This window comes from Ochotona curzoniae, unplaced genomic scaffold, assembly GCF_017591425.1.
Source record: "Ochotona curzoniae isolate NIBS_2020 unplaced genomic scaffold, NIBS_Ocur_1.0 contig_4692, whole genome shotgun sequence".
Taxonomy (NCBI): domain Eukaryota; kingdom Metazoa; phylum Chordata; class Mammalia; order Lagomorpha; family Ochotonidae; genus Ochotona; species Ochotona curzoniae.
In genome coordinates, this window is record NW_024466361.1 from 1,229,508 (window position 1) to 1,250,741 (window position 21,234).

Genomic DNA, 21,234 nt, shown 5'->3' on the forward strand with positions numbered 1-21,234 from the left:
TCTGAGAGCAAGAAGCGACCTCCTCCCTTCCTGCTGGAGGGAAAAAAAAAGATAGGAAACATTTGTCCCACCTTCCTCCATCTCTTGAATCTCCCCACTCTAAGTAAAGGTCCACAGGGGTGGGCATCCCTCTCAAATCTGTAAACAGTATTAAAAATAAAATTAAATAAATTTGAATGAGAAAAGGGCCAAAAAAAAAAAAAAAGAAAAGAAAAAAGAAGAGTAAGGCTCCAGCACATTCTGTCCCAAAAGCCACTGCTGCTTCCTCACCTTCCACCTGCACCCCGGGGGCTGGACACTCGCCTGTCCAATGGAGCAGTTCAGCTCCTGCCACAGTCAGGGATCGGCAGGTGCCTAAGTCCACGGGCGAGCAGACACCTTACAGAACACGCAGCGCATGTCAGTTCAACGAGGTGCCCTTTCCGGGGAGGCTTTTCCGGCTTCCACAGGCCTCAGTCCGCCTGCCTCTTCCTCATGGCTCTCTGGCTCATCTTCTAACAGCTCTCGTACTACTGCAGCTCATCAGGTCCTGCCTGGATCGCTCTGTTCTTCCTCTCCAGAGGTTTCTCAAAGATTCTCACAGCTCTGCACGCCAACTGTGTCCCAGTAGCTAGCAGGTTTGTGTCTCCAGCCCAACTCTCGCATGTAATGCACTCTACTCTTTCTTACCCATCAGCCTGGATGGACCCTGCAAGCGGCAGGATATGACTTTTCATCAGTTTCCAGTGTCTAAGTTTGCTGTTCTCCAGGAAGCACTTAGCACAGAGTAGGGTTTACTAACAGGAGCTGCTACTATTACTCCAACTAGAACATTTCTGAAGGTTATTCTGGGACTTGTTTTCATCCTAATTCTAAAAGAAAATGGGTTTGTGCTTTCAACAAGCCAAAGTATTAGAACATAACCCATCTGAGAGCTGGTGGGGGCTCCTGCAATCTGAAGGCGCCACACAGCGTGCAGGTGGTGGCCAAAGAAGGTTGTTGCAAATGTTTTGGATAAAGGAATCCAAGAGCTTGGCTCCTGCGACCAGTCAAATCTCTAGCAGGAGGCAACGATTAACATAAAGCTGCCTTTTCTTCCTTCCGCGCTAACTTCTCAGGGGAGCCGCTGTGCTTCCTGTGAATAAACGGAATTGCGTTTGAAGTGGTCATGCTGGGCTCAGATCTGCTCACTGATGGGGGCATGGCTACCACTTGTGACCAAGCAGGGAGGGGAACACGGCAGAATGGATGGCCAGCTGCTTTAAATTGCTTTAATACCAGCAACACCTGTCCGACGCACGTTGGGTATTTGAAGAACAAACAGCACGCAGTTGAAGTTCTGTCACCATTAAGCCAGCGCTCCTGCAGCTCAGAGGCCGGCTGAGTTCTGGTTCTTCGCTGTCATAAATGGCACTCTGTAAGGTCAGGCTGGCTGAGCAGGGGGCGGAGAAGGGCCGGTGTTTCCTTGTGCTGTAAGGGAGTTCTTCCCTCCTCCGCCCTGAGAGCAGCACAAGAAGCAGGCTGGGCGTTGGGGTTCTCACATCATTCCCTTTCCAAGGGTTCTAGATGGACAGGTCATGACAGAGGGGACAGGCCTGCAGTCTGGTTCCCAAGCACAGATCAGGAAAAGCGGATATACACTCCAAGGCTGGGTGCGAAGATCACCCACAGAAAGGCAGAGATGGACTTCTCTGGGCTTGAGCGGGTTCTGTGAAGCATGGAGGTGTGCAGCCTGACACAAGAAAACCAGAGTGTTGAAAAGTCACTTGGACATCAGGGGTGGGGCCAAGGTTGTTAAGCTGCTGCCGGTCGCACTGGAGCCCCGTGAGAGTCAGCTGAGTCCCAGACGTGCTGCTTCTGATCCAGCTCCCTGCCAATGCATCTGGGAAGGCAGCAGAAGATGGCTCAGGTGCTTTGGGCCTGCCAGCCACATGCAGGACCAGATGGGGTTATGGGCTCTTGGCTTTGCCTGGCTGCAGTCATTTAGGGAGTGACTGACAGATGAAAAATCGCTTTCTCAGCCTTTCAAATAAATAAGTCTTTTACAAATATAAAATAGATTAATAATTACATATTGTTTGATGGTATGAAGTGCTTAGAATACAGTACTACTGTGCCATGGTCATTACATATATCACATAATATAAAATGGCTATACAGGAGATCATATAATAAAAAAATTTTATCAAAGTTTGTCAACATGAGGATAGTTTATGATACTAACTTCTATCAAATAATGTCAAATTCCCTCACATTCAGATCTTTAATATGAACTACAAGCACCGACAGGTAGCATGACAATACTATTCAACAACTGGAGCTTTTCTTATGTGCATCACTTAGGAATGGATTTATTCGAAATCTTATTTCCCTATTTGTAAACATGAGACTGTATTTCAGAAATGTGCTGAAGGTAACTGTTTCTGCATGTATCACAAATAATACGCAACGTGCAATGTTAAGAGTTCCTCGTTTATTACAAAGGAACTGGCAGGTCTGACTGCACAGGAAAGACACGTTACCAACAGTTAACAACAGGTACCTGCGTTACCTCCTGCAGGTGCCCAGGCGGTCAGCTCACCCTCGCAGGGGAGGAGTGGGCTCTCCAGGTGCCCAGGCGCTCAGCTCACCCTCGCAGGGGAGGAGTGGGCTCTCCAGGTGCCCAGGCGGTCAGCTCACCTTCGCAGGGAAGGAGCGGGCTCTGCAGGTGCCCAGGCGGTCAGCTCACCCTCGCAGGGGAGGAACGGGCTCTCCAGGTGCCCAGGCGGTCAGCTCACCCTCGCAGGGGAGGAACGGGCTCTCCAGGTGCCCAGGCGGTCTGCTCACCCTCACAGGGGAGGAACGGGCTCTCCAGGTGCCCAGGCGGTCAGCTCACCCTCGCAGGGGAGGAGCGGGCTCTCCCTCTAGCAGTCTGTCCCTCTGCTTTCCTTCCTCTCCTCTAGCTGAGGCAAGGTTAGGGGTGAACAGACTTCTGGGTATGCAGCGAAAGCAAGAGCCAGCAGGTGTAAGGGAGAAAGTCTGACTGTCTCGCTGTTTGTCACGGACAGGCGTCACGTGTTGACCCCGAAGCCCCAGGCTGCGCCTGTCATACCCTCAGAGTCCTCCTCAACAAAGTGTGGCAGCCAAGCACCAGCACCGTCGGATCCTGAAACGAAGTGAACTGGCCTTCCCTTGCGTGAAACCTGCCCTTAGCGCTCAACTCGAACACTGGGTCATTCTGTGATATTAAAATTCACAAGGGCCTGATTCTTTTCTAATACCGCCTCATATAAAAACCCAAGGTTTTGGAAAGTCAAAAAGATGCAGGGTACCACTCCATTCTAAACCTTTTCATCCGTCTAAAAGGGAAGCAGAACACCCCCCTCACACTCACTAGCTGTCCCCTGACAAGTGCCTCCCCGCACACTAACACGCTTGCACATTTGGCTTCATGACTCATTGCACACGCTCTCCACAGAGCCCTTAATGACACCAGCTCCCATCCAACCCTCAGCATTTGGCACCCCATCGAGCGGGGCTGCCCGAGCCCTGCCGACCTGTTGTCGTGAGCCCAATGTGACTCTCCCCAGCTGCTGCCACATTTCCTCCTTTATGGTAAGGGCCTGGCGGCTCACTCCAAGTCCTTTCAGCACCCAGGGCCTTCCAGGCAGCAAGAGGCCACGCCACACAGCCCGCTTGGGCCGGGGCCATGTTCTGCAGCCAGCAACGGCCCAGGCCTGCTTTTTCTGCCTGCATTCTTTCATTTCGCTGTCTGTGAGGGCGCTATCAGGCTTACATGAAAGATCTCCCTCGATACAGAAGTTGACAGAAGAGCAGAGAATGGCAACACTTCACCAGAATTTAATTAGAATAAATGGCACATTAATTCCTCAAAAATTATTTACCTAAATGGAGGCAGGGGAGTGGGCAGTTATTTTAGCAGGGGTGGGGAGCTGTTTTTTCGCCAAGGACAATTTGGATATTTATTATATCATTCTCAGACCCGTCTAAAATTATCAGTTAAAAAAATTAGCATGCTACTGATGAGTTGGATTTTGAGTTCTGCCTGTGGTTGCCTCGGCAGGGCCTTATCTGGCCTGCAGACTGGTTGTTCCTCCCCTTTAGAGGTTAAGATGCCTTCGTCCCAGCTATGTCCCAAGGTTGCCACTGTGGCAACGCAAGCTAAGCCACTGATTGCAATGCCGGCGTCCCACACAGGTGTTGGGTTCAAATCCTGACTACTCCACTTCAGCTGCAGCTCCCTGCTTAAGCGCCTGGGCAGCAGATGGCCACAGCCACGGTAGCCCAGGCTCCTGGCTTTGACCTGGCTCAGCCCTGGCTGTGGAAGCCATTTCATGGGTCAGCTTGTGGCCAATTGCTCTCAGGAACTACTTTTAAATAAGCTTATAAATCAATCTCAAAAAAGGAAAGAAAAAAAAAGAAGACGAGAGATGCTCAGGACCCACACTGCAGTGCCAAGGTGCCCATCCTGACTAGCTTCCTGCTGCTGAGGACAAGCCTGGAAGGCAGATGGGAGCCTGCCAACCACGTGGAGGACCAGAATGGGTGTCCGACTTTGGTCTCCTGCCGGCTGCAGCATCCAGGGGTGGCACAGCACTCGGGAGCTCGCCGTCTTTGTGCCTGAATGTGAGCTGGGGATGCACTCAGCCAGGACGGACAGACCCAAGCTCCACAGCACAAACGCATCCCTGTGTGCACCCGGGAACTAAGAGCAAGGTGGCCACTTCCGGTGCGTGTGCTGCTAACCTACAGCTGCCAGCTCCAGAGAAAGTGCTGCTTGCAGCAGAGAGTCTTACAAAGGGCAGCACTCAGATACTTTAGAGCGAGTTGAAAAGATTTACGTCACTTTCATGGGGCCCCATGCTTTTATTTGGGGGCGGGGCACACCATCCATAATGAATTTATCCATGGGATAAACAGAGATGCCGCCTCCCACAATTACATTTGCTTGAAGGAAAACACAGCTGTCTTTCCTGCATATTAAGATGCAACGGGAACCAGGGAGACCACACAAAGATTTCAAAGGGAAGAGGTTTTATGGCAGAAAAGCCACTCTGCCATAGCAAAGTGCACTGATGCCAAGAAATGAAGGCGGTGATGACTATTCTTGGGGACAAAAGTCCTACTGAGTGGAAGCTCTAGGTGCCTTTTCCAGGCGAGCCACCTGCTATTACTTGGCGTTACTGCAGAGATCCAGGCTCCAGCACAGCGCACTGCTTCTAGCATGGGCGTGCTTGTGGCAATGTGTGCACACGTGTGTGCCCTGAGGCCAAGTCAGCAGGGAACTGCTCTACTGCCACCCTGGGACAACTGACCATCAACTCGTCCACTCCACCGGGCCAGCACACTGTCAAGAGGAAGCCTTTAGGAAACACACTCCTTCCCACCACCGCCCGGTACAATGGGGGCAGGATTCAGTTCTGTGAATGGGGCCTGCCCCATCCAGTGAGAAAGGACGATGGCCCCAATTAGACTTGGCTAGAAGGACAAGTGCATCTCACAGCACTGCTGTTGGCAGGGATGCTCCATATGACGTCTCCCTCGCCAGGGACGTTTGATAAATCAAAAGCAGCTTCTTGTGCAGCACGCCTGACAATAACAGTTAACACTGAACTTGAGCTCTTATCAATCTTCATAAATGTGTCCATGGTGTGGCAAGTCCGCTCCACATCACAGCGAGGCTGCCACTAACGCAGGCAAGGTAGTGACCCGCTAGGTTAACAGGACTTGACAATCAGTACAGTTTTAATTGAGCCAGAAAAACAAATGTCTCTCTTCTCCTTTTCTTCAGGTGTGTAAGTGTTTCCTCTGGGCCTTGCTCAGAAAATGTCCAGGATGAAGTTGCATGTAGACTCAGGTAGGCGACAAGGAAAAGTCCATGGGGAACATAGAGAAGTGTTCTTTTAGAAAAGGAAGATTTGCTATGATGTATTTCACAGGCACTCTTGGCAGAGCGCTTCCTGTGTTCAGATTCAATTAAAAAAATGTTACTTTGGTTTCACAAAATACATAGATGTGTCTTATGTTAACAGAAAAATGAGTCCTCAAAGGTGTCTCAAGTGCAAAAGGTCTCAGGGACCAGTAAGACTTTCTGAGAGACACTGCCACTATGCTAAGAACTGACCTGGGAGGATTTCCAATTCATGACAAGCCTTACTAACAAATTACACTTCACCACATTTTGCATTTGCTATCGTCCTAACTTTTCTATTGATACTGTCAAGAAGAAAGCCTGGCTTTTATTTGGCAATTAGCTAACATCCAATAAAAATCAGCTCTTATGAATGCTTCGTAATGAAGACTACTGACGGCTAGGTATGGCTGGACACAGAAGTGTCCACATGGTCACAGGCCTTTAATTTGTTGAGTGAGCTTATGCCAGCATGTATTTCCCAATACAGCATATGTGCTGGGTGCTGCAGGAAATCTATAAGAGTGTAAAATACAATTTCTTCCCGCCAAAAGGTTTCAACTCAACAGAGAATGGAGAGACCAAGACAGAAAGCAGATATGTGACCTCGGCCTGGCTCTGCACGTCTTTCCCATTTGTCAGCCAGTAGCTTGCTCCACTGTGCATTCAGCGCAGCCTCGGGGTCCTTACAAAGAAGGCGTTAGGAGGCACACATGTTCTGTAACAGCTGGATTTAATGCGGCAACAGAGCACCTACTAAGAGCATCACTGCCAAAAGATGGCGGGGATGCAGCTCGTGCCTCACAGGGTTCGCACTCCAAGAGCGAGCTGATAAGAATTAGACTACACTAAGTGCTTGAGTTCCCTGAGACAGACAGAGAGAGAGAGAGAGAGAGAGAGAGAGAGAGAGAGAATGTGTGTGAGTGTGTAGCGGGAAGAGATGTGTCTAAAAGGACTTCAGAATTCATCAGGAGAAAGATGGGGGAGGTATGGTAACTGCTAGAAAATGTGCTGTGTGGCCGCTGATGCCGAGCGTGGCAAAGGCAGAGGGCAGAGGGCAAAGGCAGAGGGCAGAGGCAGAGGGCAGAGGGCAAAGGCAGAGGGCAGGGGCAGAGGGCAAAGGCAGAGGGCAGAGGCAGAGGGCAGAGGCAGAGGGCAAAGGCAGAGGGCAGGGGCAGAGGCAGAGGGCAGAGGCAGAGGGCAAAGGCAGAGGGCAGAGGCAGAGGGCAGAGGCAGAGGGCAAAGGCAGAGGGCAGAGGCAGAGGGCAAAGGCAGAGCCGGTGCCACATGCCACTTCCACACTGCAGCGGCATGATCTAAGCTTTGGGTGTCTGTCCCGACTTCCCTGTCATGATTGATTAGACTCTGCCAATTACTCAGCTGAGAAGCGGATGCTATTCTGTCTCCCATAACAGAGACCAGACTGATGGATGAGTATTTGTGATTGCAGGGCCAGGTTTCTTCCTTTTTTTCCCCCCAACTACCAACCTTTGCAAATCGGGACTATCACAGTGTTGCAGCAAAGCCAAGTAAGATTATACAGTCGGGAGCTGATGCTGGTACAAGAAGCGTAGCTAACATCTTTCAATGCGACTTTTGAAACATTACATTCATGGAAAAGCCTTACTTTTAGTATAAGTGCTGCCAAAGCGAGCACAAAGCCTTACTTTTAAAAAGAGAATTATTTCATTTATTTCGTATTTGAATGGCAGAATGACACAGAGAGATCTTCTACCTGAAGATCTGATTCACTCTGCAAATGGCCTCCGTGACCAGGAGCCGTGCCCAGGTCTCCCAGATGGGAGCAGGGACCCAAGGACCTGACCCACAGTCGGCTGTTTTCAACGGCCATAAGCAGGGGGCTGGATTGGAAGTCCCACACAGGGAGGCTTAGCCTGCTATGCCACGTCGCTGGTCTGCCCTCTTCATAATAAGCAAAGGCTGTAAATAAGCTTAAAAATCCTAGCTACTCTAATAGAACAGTATCAGTGGTAGGTATTAAGATTCTATCCTCGCTTCACGTGAAAGTAGAATTCCACTAACTGCTAAAAGCCATGCTGGGGGCAGGCTAGCAGGCTGGCAGTGAAGATGCTGCCAGGGGCCACAGCCCGCAGCAGAGTACCTGGGGTTGACACCACAGCTCTGCTCGCCATTCGAGTTCCTTGACAGTGTCAGGGAGTGCTAGCTTATTCCAGTTCATTAGCTCTGTAGTCGGATCTCTGCCACCCACACTGGAGACCTGGATTAAGTTCCCAGCTCCCAGATTTGGCATGGCCCAACTACAGCTACTGTAAGTGTTTGGGGAGTGTATTAGCACATGGGAGCTGCACTGGAAAAATGAACAACAACAAAAAGGTTTGAAAAACCACAGGTGGTCTGAGGACAGGGAGGGAGGTGTGCCGGCCAAGGCTGTGCGTGCCACCGTGCCATCATTATGGAAACGAGGCTGTGCCTGGTGAGGCCAAAGCTTTCTGCTCCTTCCCTGAATGCAGAACGGAAGCAGACTTGGTGTATTGCCTCCTCCCTTCCTCCAGGTTTGGCTGATGCCCCAGTCTTTTGCCTTCCACCAGTAACTGCAACACACAGGTGTTAAAGAGGCTTTTGAAAATGGACACTCACCCACAAGTGACGTTTTTGTTTCTTGGAAAAATGACGGTCCATCAACTAAGAAAGTGACTTCAGAACAAATTTTAGAGTCTTGTCCATTACAGACTAGCGATCTATAATTGCCTATAGTCTCAAATTAACAGAAGCATTCTGAAGGTATGACCAGTACTAGATGACAGCTCACCGTGCGGTGATAAAGCTTGTCTGAGCACAGCACTGTATATACATTTCTGACTGCATTACACAGATCTCACTCAGCATGGGAAAACAGAATTACTACTTCGGCTAATGATTTGACAGAAAGCAGTTGTTATGCCCAAGCATATTTTGTCAATTGCAATTTCATTGTTTTCAGGGATTATCCCGAAGGGAAAAATACATTGGCTTGAATGATGGGTAGGAATTAAAAAAAATACCCAAACTCACTCAACTCTTGCTGACCTTCCTAATGAGCTAACCAGTCACAGTCCAGGATGCAGTGAGCAAATGAAGTCATCTGATGCATTCCTACAGAACACCTCGGCTTGTCAAGGCCTCACGGGTGCAGGACACTGTATGTAGTGGGACCAGAGTGGGAGTGAGAAGCACCTGCTGGGATGAATCAGTTCACTGCATTAGCTGTGGATGTCCACACACATTACTCCCCGTGAAAATCATGTGCTCATGACTGTTAGCCGTTATGGCTACGCTGACAGGACTGGGAAGCCGCACTAATAAGTTAAAACATTCGGACGAGCAAGAGCCACAAACATGAGAAAACGAGCACATTCTCTAGGAGTTGTTGCACCACATTTTCCTAAATCTACTTCCTAGATACTAGATCATACAAGAAGCGAATCTCACGGCGTGAGGTACAAATAGATGGATCATTAATAAGAACGGATCAGCCTCTCCAAACGCTCAGCATGTGCATCTAAGGATTCTAGCTTTAATGCACTCTCTGGAGCAACAAGCTATTTTCTTTGCATCATCAAGTTCTGAGAATGTATTTTTCATTTATCTTGTCACCGGTTAGGAGTGGTGAAGACGTGTATACATTTTGGCTTTCAATTCTCCTACCAAGTCAGCTGCTCTGTGCTTCAGCTTGTGAACGCTCCAGAACAGGGATGTGCTGGCACTTCTGCCAAAGCACAAGTTTTTGCTCTGCAGTTTTCCTGGAGTTAAGGGAAAAAGTTCTACTACTCATCCTTTCAATTCACCTCTAGGGAATTACAAACCAGCAGCGAAAACTGTAGAGGTTTTCCCAAAATGTAATATTTTTAAATTACACAAGTCAAAAAATTTTCACAAAACAGGATTTCCTTTTAGAATATATAAAACAGAGGTACAGGAGGCTAGAGTTTGATTCATACTATGATACAAACTAAACTTTTCTTTTAAAATTAATTTGCAATCAGCCAGAAATGCACAAGGACAGAGGGAGGAGAGTGGAGTGCTGGGATGGGGGGAGAGGGGAGTGCCAGAGGAGAAGGGAGAGGGGAGTGCCAGGGGCGAGGGGAGAGGGGAGTGCCAGGGGTGGAGTGAGATCAGGAGAGGGGAGTGCCGGGGAGGGGAGAGCTGAGGTTCACTCACTGGCTCATTCCCCACATGACCACAAAGGACAGTGCTGTCCCAGGCTCATCCACGAGCTCTGAACCGAATCCTGGTCTCCTACGTGGATGCCAGGAAAACCATCTGGAGCTGTCCCCTCTACCTCCCAGCACACACACAGCAAGAAGCTGAATCAGAAGTGGAGCATGGGCCCAAGCACTGTTATACAGGACATGGGTGTCTCCAGTACCATCTTAACAACTGTGCCAGACACCTGCCCCAGTAAAATTAATAAGCCTAAATAACCTGGACTCTGGTCCAATCAGAGTCCTGAGGAAACCATGTAAGTAGCTATTTGCCCAGTATTTTTATCTATTTTTAAAAACAATTTATTATTTTTATTGGAAAAGCAGATTTATAGAGAGAAGGAGAGACAGGAAGATCTTCCAACCACTGTTTCACTCCCCAAATGGCTGTAACAGTTGGAGCAAAACTGATCCAAAGCCAGAAACCTCTTGTGGGTTGCCCAAGTGGGTGTAGGGTCCCCAGGCTTTGGGCCATCTTCTGCCTTTCCAGGCCACAGGCAGGGAGCTGGATGGGAAATGGAGCAGCTAGGACATGAACCAGCATCCATATGAAATCCTAGTCCTTGCAAGGTCAGGATTTAGCCACTGAGTTGTTGCCCAGGACCCTTTATCTATGTTTTTAACACACAGCCCTATGAAGGATTTTTTTACACACAGTAAATCAGCAAAAACAAGATCTGGAGGTTAAATGAACAGCGTGAGGAACTGTGAGGCAGACCACCCAGAGGGCGCCCTGTTCAGGCCGTGACAGTCCTAAGTACCAGTTCTTGAGAGGCAATGCTTTCACTGTAGCTTGTTTTTGTTCTGTCAATAAAAGCAGTATTTGAAACAGTTTGAGTACCTGTTGGTGCAGGAAGGCTCAATTAATTACTGCATACCAAAATGCCACTGGAATACCATGCAGCTACTGAGAGCAACGCCGTGGCCCCAACATGCCACTGCAGTACAGCTACAGACAGGAACGCTGTGGCCCTAACATGCCACTGCAGTACAGCTACAGACAGGAACGCTGTGGGCCTAACAGGCCACTGCAGTACAGCTACAGAGAGGAACGCCGTGGCCCTAACATGCCACTGCAGTACAGCTACAGAGAGCAACGCCGTGGCCCTAACAGGCCACTGCAGTACAGCTACGGACAGGAACGCTGTAGGCCTAACGTGGTGACTACAGGAGGCAGTCCACAACGAATGGCAGTGAATGTAAATAGGGTACGGTCTCATAGTTTTGTAAAAATAAAGCAATATATATGTTTATTGACATGTGTATTCATTGAGATAAATGTGGATGGCCGAATTCCAATGCCAGCATCTTCACATGTTCCCGTTAGAGGAGTGTTCTATGGCAAGCAGAGAGGAAGAGCTAGGATTCCCTAATCATAAAGTACAAGACAAAATATCACTTCACCAATTCCTTCAAAACCATTAGTATATATTAATTCCTTATTCTTTTCACTACATTAAATCTCTGGGAAGGCAAAAGTTGATCATAAAACTCAATGAGAAGAGAGAATACTTAGAGAGGTTCATTTGATAATATTAACATCGTCAAGTAGGCTAGTAAGAGAAATTTGACCTAAGATGTATAATATGGACTAAGGGTGCATCAGAGCAATAAATGCTGAAAATAACTAAATGTCCAGATAAAACCTATCTGAATAGAGTACACACAATTTGCCTCAAACACATTCTTTACAGCAGCATGCAGAATTAGGTGTTATTTGAATGCTTAGGGGCCACCATTCAAAGGAGTGTTGACCAGAAGTACAACAGGCAAAACGAAGTTGGCCACGTTCAGCCAGTGTGAAGAGGCTGCTGGTTCTCCCGAGCACCCTGAGCCAGCAGCACTCCAAGAACTGCCTCCTCTGCTCAAGCTTTCACGGCCCTGAACAACTGATACAACAAGATAATAGATACTTCTTTTTCTAAGAGCTATTACAACAATCAATGTTACAGCAGGTTGTCACGATTATCATAAATGCAAGAACATGCATGCATCCCATGTCATACAAGACTTCTAGAAAGACAAACAAACCAGCTGAACCTTCACACTCACAACTTTACTTCTTAAGATGTATCAGGTGTGATGGCTCAGTTGGCTAGCCTCTGCCCATGCCGCATCCCACACGGGTGCTGGTTTGTGTCCGGATGTTCCACTTCCCATCCAACTCCCTGCTTATGGCCTAGGAAAGCAGCAAAGGATGAGCCAAAGCCTCGGGACCCGGTAACCACGTGGGGGACCCTGAGGAGGCTCCTGGTTCCTGACTTTGGATCAGCTCAGCTCTGTCTGTTGTGGCCATTTGGAAAGTGAACCAGCTGATGGAAAATCTATCTCTTCTCTCTGAAAATTTGCCTTTCCAAAAAAAAGGGAAAAAAAGTATACATTTTTAAAGCAACAACAACATATGAGAAGTTCTTCAACTTTTGATACCAAGCTTCTTTCATGTTCCCATCTTCCATCAGACCTTCCACATTCATTCTAAGCATTCCCAGGAGATTCAATTTTCTCTTCTCAGAGAACAGGTCTTCTTCTGACCTCAATAAAACCCCAGGGTGGGAAGGTTCCGCTGCCAGTACCTGTGCCTGCCATCAGAGGCTCGCTAGGCTTCCCCGTTGGCACCTTCACGAGGACACTCACTCTAGTCTAGTTATCTTATACTCTCAACTTGCACAAACCATCTGCAACGCACGAGCTTGGACTCTCATACCAGGTACCCACGTCTCCACAGTAGAGCTGATAAGCTCAAGGAGAGTTTGACTTTGCTTTTACAGAATTATTTATTTCTATTGCAAACACAGATTTTTACAGAAAGATCTATAGAAATAAATCTACAGAAAGTTCTATAGAAAGCTCTTTTAACTGCTGGTTCCCTCATCAAAAGGCCACAATGGCCAGAGCCAAGCTGATCTAAAACCAGGGCCTTCCTCTGGGGATCTCCTGTTGGTACAGGGTCCATGGCTCTAGGCCATCCCTGCTACCTTCCCAGGGCACTAGCAGGGAGCTGGATGGGAACATGAACCGGCACCCCTGTGGAATCTGAACACTTGCAGGAGTTGGATTAACCAATTGAGCCACTGTGCTGCCCAGTGTCTCGACCACTGTTCTCTACTCCAGTACGCACAGGACCCAAGGCCATCAATGAGATCGTTGATGAATTTGATGTGGTTAACATGAGCTTAAGGAAAGCTCAAGGAAAACCATCACATTATTATCTTTACAAAAACAAACATGTGCCACTGAGCTCTTCACTGGCAGGATTTCCTAACTGAAAAAGAACATCTGATCAGGGAAGCCAGTGAACGTGGTCTCGGAGGAAACCCAATTACTCCAGCTCAAAGATTTCGATGATACACCCAAGTCAAAACCCAATTAACCCAACAGAAATCACAAATTAAATCATTTATTGACAAACATTTGGTTCATGACAACTAAGAATGTCGGAAAACTCTATTTTATAGCCAATCATGTTCTTTTTTTGTCCGTGTCACCATCTTCTGTGTTTGAGAAACGGCAGCAGGAAGAGCAGGGCTGGTTGGTGAGCAGTGCAGCCAGCGAGTGGCAACGGAGGCGTTAAGAACATGGCTGAGGGAAGCCTGGTGCTGAGCTGGTGGCATCTGGGCTTGCTGCTTGCAAAGTAATGAGACTGTGTGACGTGCTGGCACTCGCTCTGATTGCTTCATCTTGTTCAAGAGCTCGGCTGGGGGAACAAAGGTGAGGGGCAATGACCTCACACAAGGAACAGGAAGGGCTCAGGGCTGATGCATCTCTCCTCCTTTTCAGAACGGATGCTTTCCTGGTTGGGGGCCCAGCAGAAAGCAGGCTGAGCATGCTTCTGCCATAGGAAACCTTGTGTCTGAACATGTCTACAGTAATCGGCATTGCATTTTTCATACTGAAAGCAGGAACAGGTGTACGCTGCCTTCAACATCTCAATCATAAACCATGAGGAATGCATCTCAAACACAGCCAATTTTCTGGAAATCTAGGCCAGTGAGTGGCAAGATGGTGGACTTTGCAGTCTCTAGACAGATCTAGCTCCCAAACAGGTATGCATGTGATCGCAGGGACCAGAGGAAAAATGAGGAGCAAATGGCAGTGCAAAGAAAGAAAAAGGAAAATTCCTACCACAGCACAGCAGCCCTGGTCTGCTTTGTGTAAATACTGTAATTAGTAAATAACAGACTTCTCCATGCTTGCAAGAGCCCTACAATGCGTGTCCAACATACCCAAAGAGGTGGCCCTGATCCTTGACACAAGCCAGCAGCCAGACCACTGGTGGGCTTCTTGCCGGCTCCATCCAGAGATGCCACTGAGGTGACGTGTGAACTGCAGCCAAGAGCAAGAACTCTCCTTAACGAGCACTTCTGCCAACTTTCAAGGGACGCAACTGACTACCAACACTTAGACAAACATGCTCACGAAGACACTGCAGCATCTGAGCCAGGGCACGCATGCAGCAGAACTTCCGGCAGCCACGGGAGCAAGTTGGGAATGCTTGGCTACACTGCCACGTGGCAACACGGAGGGAAGGGCCAAGACGCAAGCTTTTACAAGTTCTCAAGCTTTCTGCCAGGACTCAATAAACAGCAGGAGCAAGTTGCTAGCATCAGAGCTCCTGTATACGCACTTCCCTTATAAACACTGACTACAAAATCCTTTGACCGAAAATAACTTTCCGACCAGTGCCAGGTCTACCTACAAAGCTTCAACAGAGTAAAACAGACACAAGTAATTTAATATGGGGAGTGGGCAGAAGGGACGATGGGTAACACGGCAGGATTTATTCCTCTTTTTCTGCTGTAGTAATAACACGGGCAGTAGCGACTTGGAGACAAGAGTTCCTATTTCTAAGGAAAAAATAAGATGGAAAGCACTAGAAAAGTCATGGTTTCTGAAGACTGATCCATATACTAAACAGACTTCCTAGGACAAATGACACTCAGAAGTTGAGAACATCCAACATTTAGGCTATTTTCCTTAATTAAAATTAATTTAACACAGAATTTAGGATGATTGGGGTACAGTTAGCTAAAGAATGCGCTAAGCTGCTTTTCCCTCCAGCAGCCAGGCAGTGTAACTCCGGGGGAGGGCAGGCCCTTGTGCTGGGAACATGGGGTCCCTGTGGATGGCACAGGCCTGGCACAGCAGCCTAGTGCCTAAACTCCTCACCTTGCATGTGCTGGGATCCCACATGGATATCCAGTTCATGTCCACACTGCACCACTTCCCATCCAGCTCCTTGCCTGTGGTCTGGGAAAGCAGTCAAGGACGGCCCAAAGCCTTGGGACCCTACTCCTGCATAGGAGACCCAGAAGAGCTCCTGGCTCCTGACTAGCTCAGCTCCAGCCAGTGCGGTCACTTGGTGAGTGAACCATCGGGTGGAAGAGCTTCCTCCCTCTCTCCTCCTCTTTGTATATATGCATTTTCAATAAAAATATATAAATATTTTTTAAAAATTCTGTTTCAAGTTATCCTGTCTCCTATTTTGTATGCTAACTGCCTTAGGAGAAATGAATGAGCCAGGAATAGGAATCCTTGATGAACAGAAACCACAGGGGTGATGTGACAAGTGTACACCCAAAAAGAGGGATGAGAATGCATAGTTCAGTGCAGACATCTTGGCTCGATGTGTGGGTCCCCAGGCACAGTGACTGGCCAGCCATACAGGATTGGACGGATGCAGGGAAGAACTGCTGGCATTCTGCATGGGTTCACCAAACTCTGGAGTGAGAAAACCTAACCTGACATCACAAATTCCCAAGTATTAACTTGAAGACTACCATTTTTGTGTACAAGTTTACGAACTCAATTTTTAATCATATTTGAGTCTCAAGATACATGCTACAAATTTGATACAAAGAATTTAAAAGTCTAACTGGACTGTAAACAATGCAGCAGTCACAGACGAATACATTCTAACTGGAATGTGTTTGTATTCCACCTGTAGCTGAGTGCACTCAAAAAGGCAAATAATGTTTTCTTGTTAGAAGCATTAAAGGAAAAGCAAAGAAATTAACTTCAAAACGAACTTAAAAAAATAAACGCACTGGGAGCAGCAGGGTGGCAGCTTGTGGGGTCTGGATGCCGCCTGTGGGCACCAGCTTCCTGTTTGGGTGGCAGCTCATGCCCCGTCTGCTCCGCTTATGACATGGGTTCCTGCTCACTGACCTGCGTAAGCAAAATATGGTGCAAGTACTTGGGTCCCTGCGTCCATACACCATGCAGACGAAGCTCCTGGCTTTGGTTTGACCCAAATGGCCTGGGCAGGATGGCCACATCTGGTGAGTGAACCAGCGGTTAGAAGATCTCTCTTTTTGCCTCTTCATCTCTCTAATTATGACTTTCAAAAAAATAAGCACATAAATCATTGCCGTCTTCTTTTTAATGTAAAGGAACTCTAGTCAAAATCAGCCACAAGTCAAGCTTAGTAGTTTCCAGTTAGAGATATCTTTTGGGAATAATGAGCCAGGCAGTTAATTACTCCAAAAAGCAAGGATCAATAAATTCCAAAACATTATGTACTGTACAACCCAAAATGTTATCTAAAATATCATGCTGCAAGGAAAGAAACAAGTTTTCATGTCAGCATAATTATCATTTTTCTAAAAGCATACAATTAATATTTTATATAACCAAGTATTCTAGATTCTTAATGAACTGTATTGATTAAAGAGGAAAGTTCAATGCTAAGTTCCTGTAGGGGAAGACAGCAGGATTTGTTATCACACGGAAGGAATGATGAACCTAAGGGCGGAATCCAGGACGGACTCGATGCTCTCCATGTAACATTTGGGCAGACAGCATTACTGCAAGCCAGCACACTGGGCAGAGAGGAGCCCCCGACCAAGGATTTACAATCGAGTGCAGCTCCTGGGACTGGACCTTTTCCAGCTAGCTCAACACTAGGGAGCCCTGACAGGACGCTGAATCGGTGACAAGGTTGCCACGGTGACCCTCAATCTTGTCGCCACCTGCACAGGTCCACAAGATGGCTGCAGTTTGTGTTGCTGTTTCCAAGTAACCCAGAGCACTGTACTGGTTTACAGGCCTGTTTCTGCCCTTGTTTCAGCATTCTAGAGAACTCCAAAATGCTATCCCTGATTCTCAGACTTCACTTTCAATACTGTAGAAAATGGTAAGCAGACTAAGTACAAAGCTTGAGCCCAAAGAATCAAAGAAACCTGGAAATCTGGATGGGACTAATTAAAATGGCTCCAGCCTCTGACAGGTGGAATGGGGTAGCATCAACCATCTAAGGTTTCTTTACAAGCATAATTCTAAATGTATAGGCAGCAGTAGTGGGTTTCCAGGCAGGCCCCAGGTCCCTTGGTTTGTTACGCAAAGCTTGCTGGCTGGGGTTGAACAAGCCACTGATGAGATCCAGCAGAACCATGACACCATCTCTAACATGCCTTAACTGCTATGTGTCCTGGAGCTGAAGGAAGCAACAACTTAAGACTAACTCTTAAAATAAGGACGAATAGCCATGTTAATTTCTTAACTTTTAGACCTTTACAGCTTGCGTGCCCTAAAGAACGTGGCAGTTATATTTTGAAGATGGATATATCTTATATTTTGCAGATGGAAGGTACAAGTCAAAGATAAAACGACCAGCCTGAAGAACAGGTGCCTGGAACAATCAAGTCAGCATTTCAGGCAGAGGAGCCCTCGCCGTTGGCCTGGCACACAGTACACTCCACAACACCAACATCCTTCCCTCAATTCCAGAACACATACACAAAATGGAGAACTCATACACGGGATACCATGGAGTCTGACCTAGGTGACTTGATGCTTGAAGAATAACCATGAATTTCTAAAAAGGGAGCTGTGAAACAAGGTCCTCAGGCACTGGGTGCAGATACAGTATGCCTCTTCAATTCCCGAGTCCCTTCCTGAATAACCAAGACATCACTTGGCTCCGAGGACCACAGGGAATAAAATGTCACACAGCAGCTGCTGCGCTTCCTGCTAAGAGAAAGGCCCAGTACAAAGGCAGAATTTAATTAGTAAAAGCCCAGATCCTTGCCCCAAGCCCAGTTCTTCCTATAATTCAGCATTCTTTTCTCCTTGTGTAAACTTTTCATTAGGAAGGAGATGTTTTCTTAATACAATAACTCTACTTACAATGGAACTGCTGGTAACCTAACTCCTGCATACAAAAAGGCACCATGTTCAAGTCATGGTTTAATACAATTTGTGTTGAGCAGAAACCAAGTCAACCTGGTCATTTAGAATTTGATCAATGTGAATTAGTGTCTCACTGAGATAAATCATTTGATCATTTCAAAATTGATCAATGAGAATCAGAGATAAAGCATTTATCATGTACATTTGGCATATTAGATCCATTCACACAGAACTAAAGCAGGTTATAAGTAGACATCAATAAGTGTTAGAGAAGATGTGCAGAGCATCTGTCAGCTACAGATACGGATGCACAAACAAGGCCACATGGTTCTTAGTCCTACCGATAAGGGAAGTGACTCGGTGAGACAGCTTGGTGCCAACAAGAAACTGCTGAAGCTCAACTTCAGAGACCCTCTTAAAGACAGGGCAAAACTTCCTGGCTCACACTTTTGAAATAACTCTTCATTAAAACTTTCAGCAGAAAGGGAAGTAACATAAATTTACCTGACTAAACTTCAAAAGAGTTTTAAGACTATTAATCAGAGTAAACTTTGCACTTGTGGCACAATTAGTTCTATTAATCTAATACTTCCAAATTGAAGTCACATTGACATTCAGGCACACTGCCTTATGCATCTAACAGAATTATAAATTCGCCAGTCAAAATCTTATTTAATAGTTTTTACAGCCAATTAAGCAGGATCTTTAAATTCTGTTGCTTAAAATTGTCCATGAGTCACATGTGTAATTACAGAGAACATGAGGAACACCTGCTGATACCGCTGGTCTCTGCGCTTCAGGAATTTACTTGTAGGATAGCTGTTTAAGACACATATCCAGAAAACAAGCAAGATCTGCCAGTCAAAGCCCACCCTACCAAAAGGGCAGTTTAAAGGGTAACACAGAAAAAAAAATTAAGTACTTACTAAGACATATACAACCCATTTTATCTGAATAAATTTTGCATAGCACTCCTCAAATATGTCAAATCATCTAAGTATATCTACAGGGTAACTTTTTTTTCGGGGGGAGGGGGGGGATACTTTAGAATAACAACCAAGCTTCTCCCATGAGCCTAAACCTTCAAGTTCAGGTTCAATGACTTTGTTCAAGGATAAAAGCAAAAACTTCTAAACTCTGGCACATAAAGGCAAACTCATTTATGCAATTTCATAGACTTTGAAAGAGCTGCAACTTTCAAAGAAACTGAAACCAAGGTGCCAAATTACACTTGCAATGCTTGAAAGCAATCCCCAAGTATTTTCAGATATATGTCACTTTGCATACACATCTTTTCAAATTCTTGAACCCTTATGAAAATAATGCCACTTAGACTATTCCATATTGATTAGCTGACGTGAAGTCGAGCCCATGGTCCAGCCCGTGCTGAAGAAAGTGTGCAGTCGTGACATCGCCTCAACTGACTGGCAGGCAGATGGGCAGAACATCAACAGAGAGGCTTATCTCGTCCAAAATCGAACCAGCTGAAATCCACACTCAATATGCTGACCTCGCAGATTAGATTCCCTTCTCCCTCTTCTGTTCAAGTGTCATGGACTAAACAGTGCACCCTTCCCTCAAACGCCTGCGTTGGAGCACCAGACCTGAAAACGTGGGTGCCTGCAGAGAAGGTGCTGGGGTGGGCTCCGGTCCAATGAGACAGAGTAAGACACGGAGGAGGAAGATGGCGTGGAGATGCAAGGAGGATGTGCTCACCTGGAAGCCATGGACAGGGAAACCTCAACCCTACCAGGCTTCAACGTCACATTCCAATCCCCCCAAGTGCCAGCAAGGACATTGACTCTGCGGTACCTTGCATCCCTGGGAAGCTGGCATAACAAGCAGGTACTAACTCACAGCCCGTATTTCAGTGACTTTTGCTCCAACCTCTTGTCTCTTTCATTTACAGAGATCTCCCATGTGGTGCCTCCCAGTCCCCTGACATCCTTCAGGACCTCTCACATCCTCCAGGCCCTCACACCCTCCCAGTTCGCTCACATCCTTCAGGATCCCTCACACCCTCCCAGACCCCTCACACCCTCCCAGTCCCCTCACATTGAAGCAACCTGGGGAGTGAAACAGTGGATGGAAGATCTTCCTCTCTGTCTCTCCTTCGCTCTATAAATCTGCCTTTTCAACAAAAATAAATGTATAAAAAATTTCTCATCAACCACAGAACATTATTTACCTTTTCCCCCTCCTCTGGAAAAGTGTGTCCTTCCATCTACTCAATGCTCTTCAAGTCTCAACCAAAATATCTTAGTTATGAAGACTTTGTGGGTCATTCTAATAAAAACAGATTTCTGGTTTATCTTCAATTTTATAGTTACTTTTAAATGAAATATTAAGGGTGTCAAGTCAAATTTCTCATAGTATTTACATTTTTTAAAAAGTTAAAATAATATTATTTTATCACCATGGGAAAAGCTTGAGAAATATATATGTAGAGTACCTTTCAGTACCAATTCTGCATCTCAATTTTTAAGATCTCACATTAACCTTTAAGACTCACGCTTTGCCACCTGTAAGAGAAAACTTAGCAAGACTAAAGTTCTCTTCTGTTTAAACCTCAAAACACATCATTTAAGAACATTTTAATCAACACTGAACTAGTATTAAAAAAAACACTGCAATGCCACCTCAGTGTTTAGTTCCTCTTTCAAATGTTTATAAACAAGGATAAGGAAGAAAGCCAGAAGCCAAGGTAACCTTTCAATCACACTTGTCACAACACCTTTCTTTTTTTGCTTGTCTAATTTGCACATGTGTTGTTTACAGGGGTGACACAATAGAATTAGTAACATGCCCAAGAAAGTTCCGAATGATGCCTTCTTACCTAAGGTGAGAACTGGCAAAGGAATATGAAAGGCTGAGGGTCACGGACACTAATCCATCCATTACAAAACATTCATTTAAACATCCTGAGATTAATAGAGACAGCAATTTAACATCACCTTCATAATCCAGGGCAAGAAAAAGTCTAATACTTAAATA

At 46.5% G+C, this 21,234-nt stretch overlaps 1 protein-coding gene across 3 annotated transcripts in view; it reads right to left on the reverse strand.

The window, feature by feature from the left end:
• The window catches only part of CHCHD3 (coiled-coil-helix-coiled-coil-helix domain containing 3), a 199,655-nt gene that overhangs the window by 16,245 nt on the left and 162,176 nt on the right, over positions 1-21,234 (reverse strand). Inside the window, exon 7 of one of the 3 annotated variants that reach the window (XM_040987489.1) lies at positions 13,666-13,807. The exons of the other annotated variants lie outside the window; for them this stretch is intronic. Coding sequence (XP_040843423.1) covers positions 13,681-13,807 — 127 coding nt within the window. The 3' untranslated portion in view covers positions 13,666-13,680. Of the gene's footprint in view, positions 1-13,665; positions 13,808-21,234 lie in introns of those variants that run through there. 3 annotated transcript variants of the gene reach the window in all.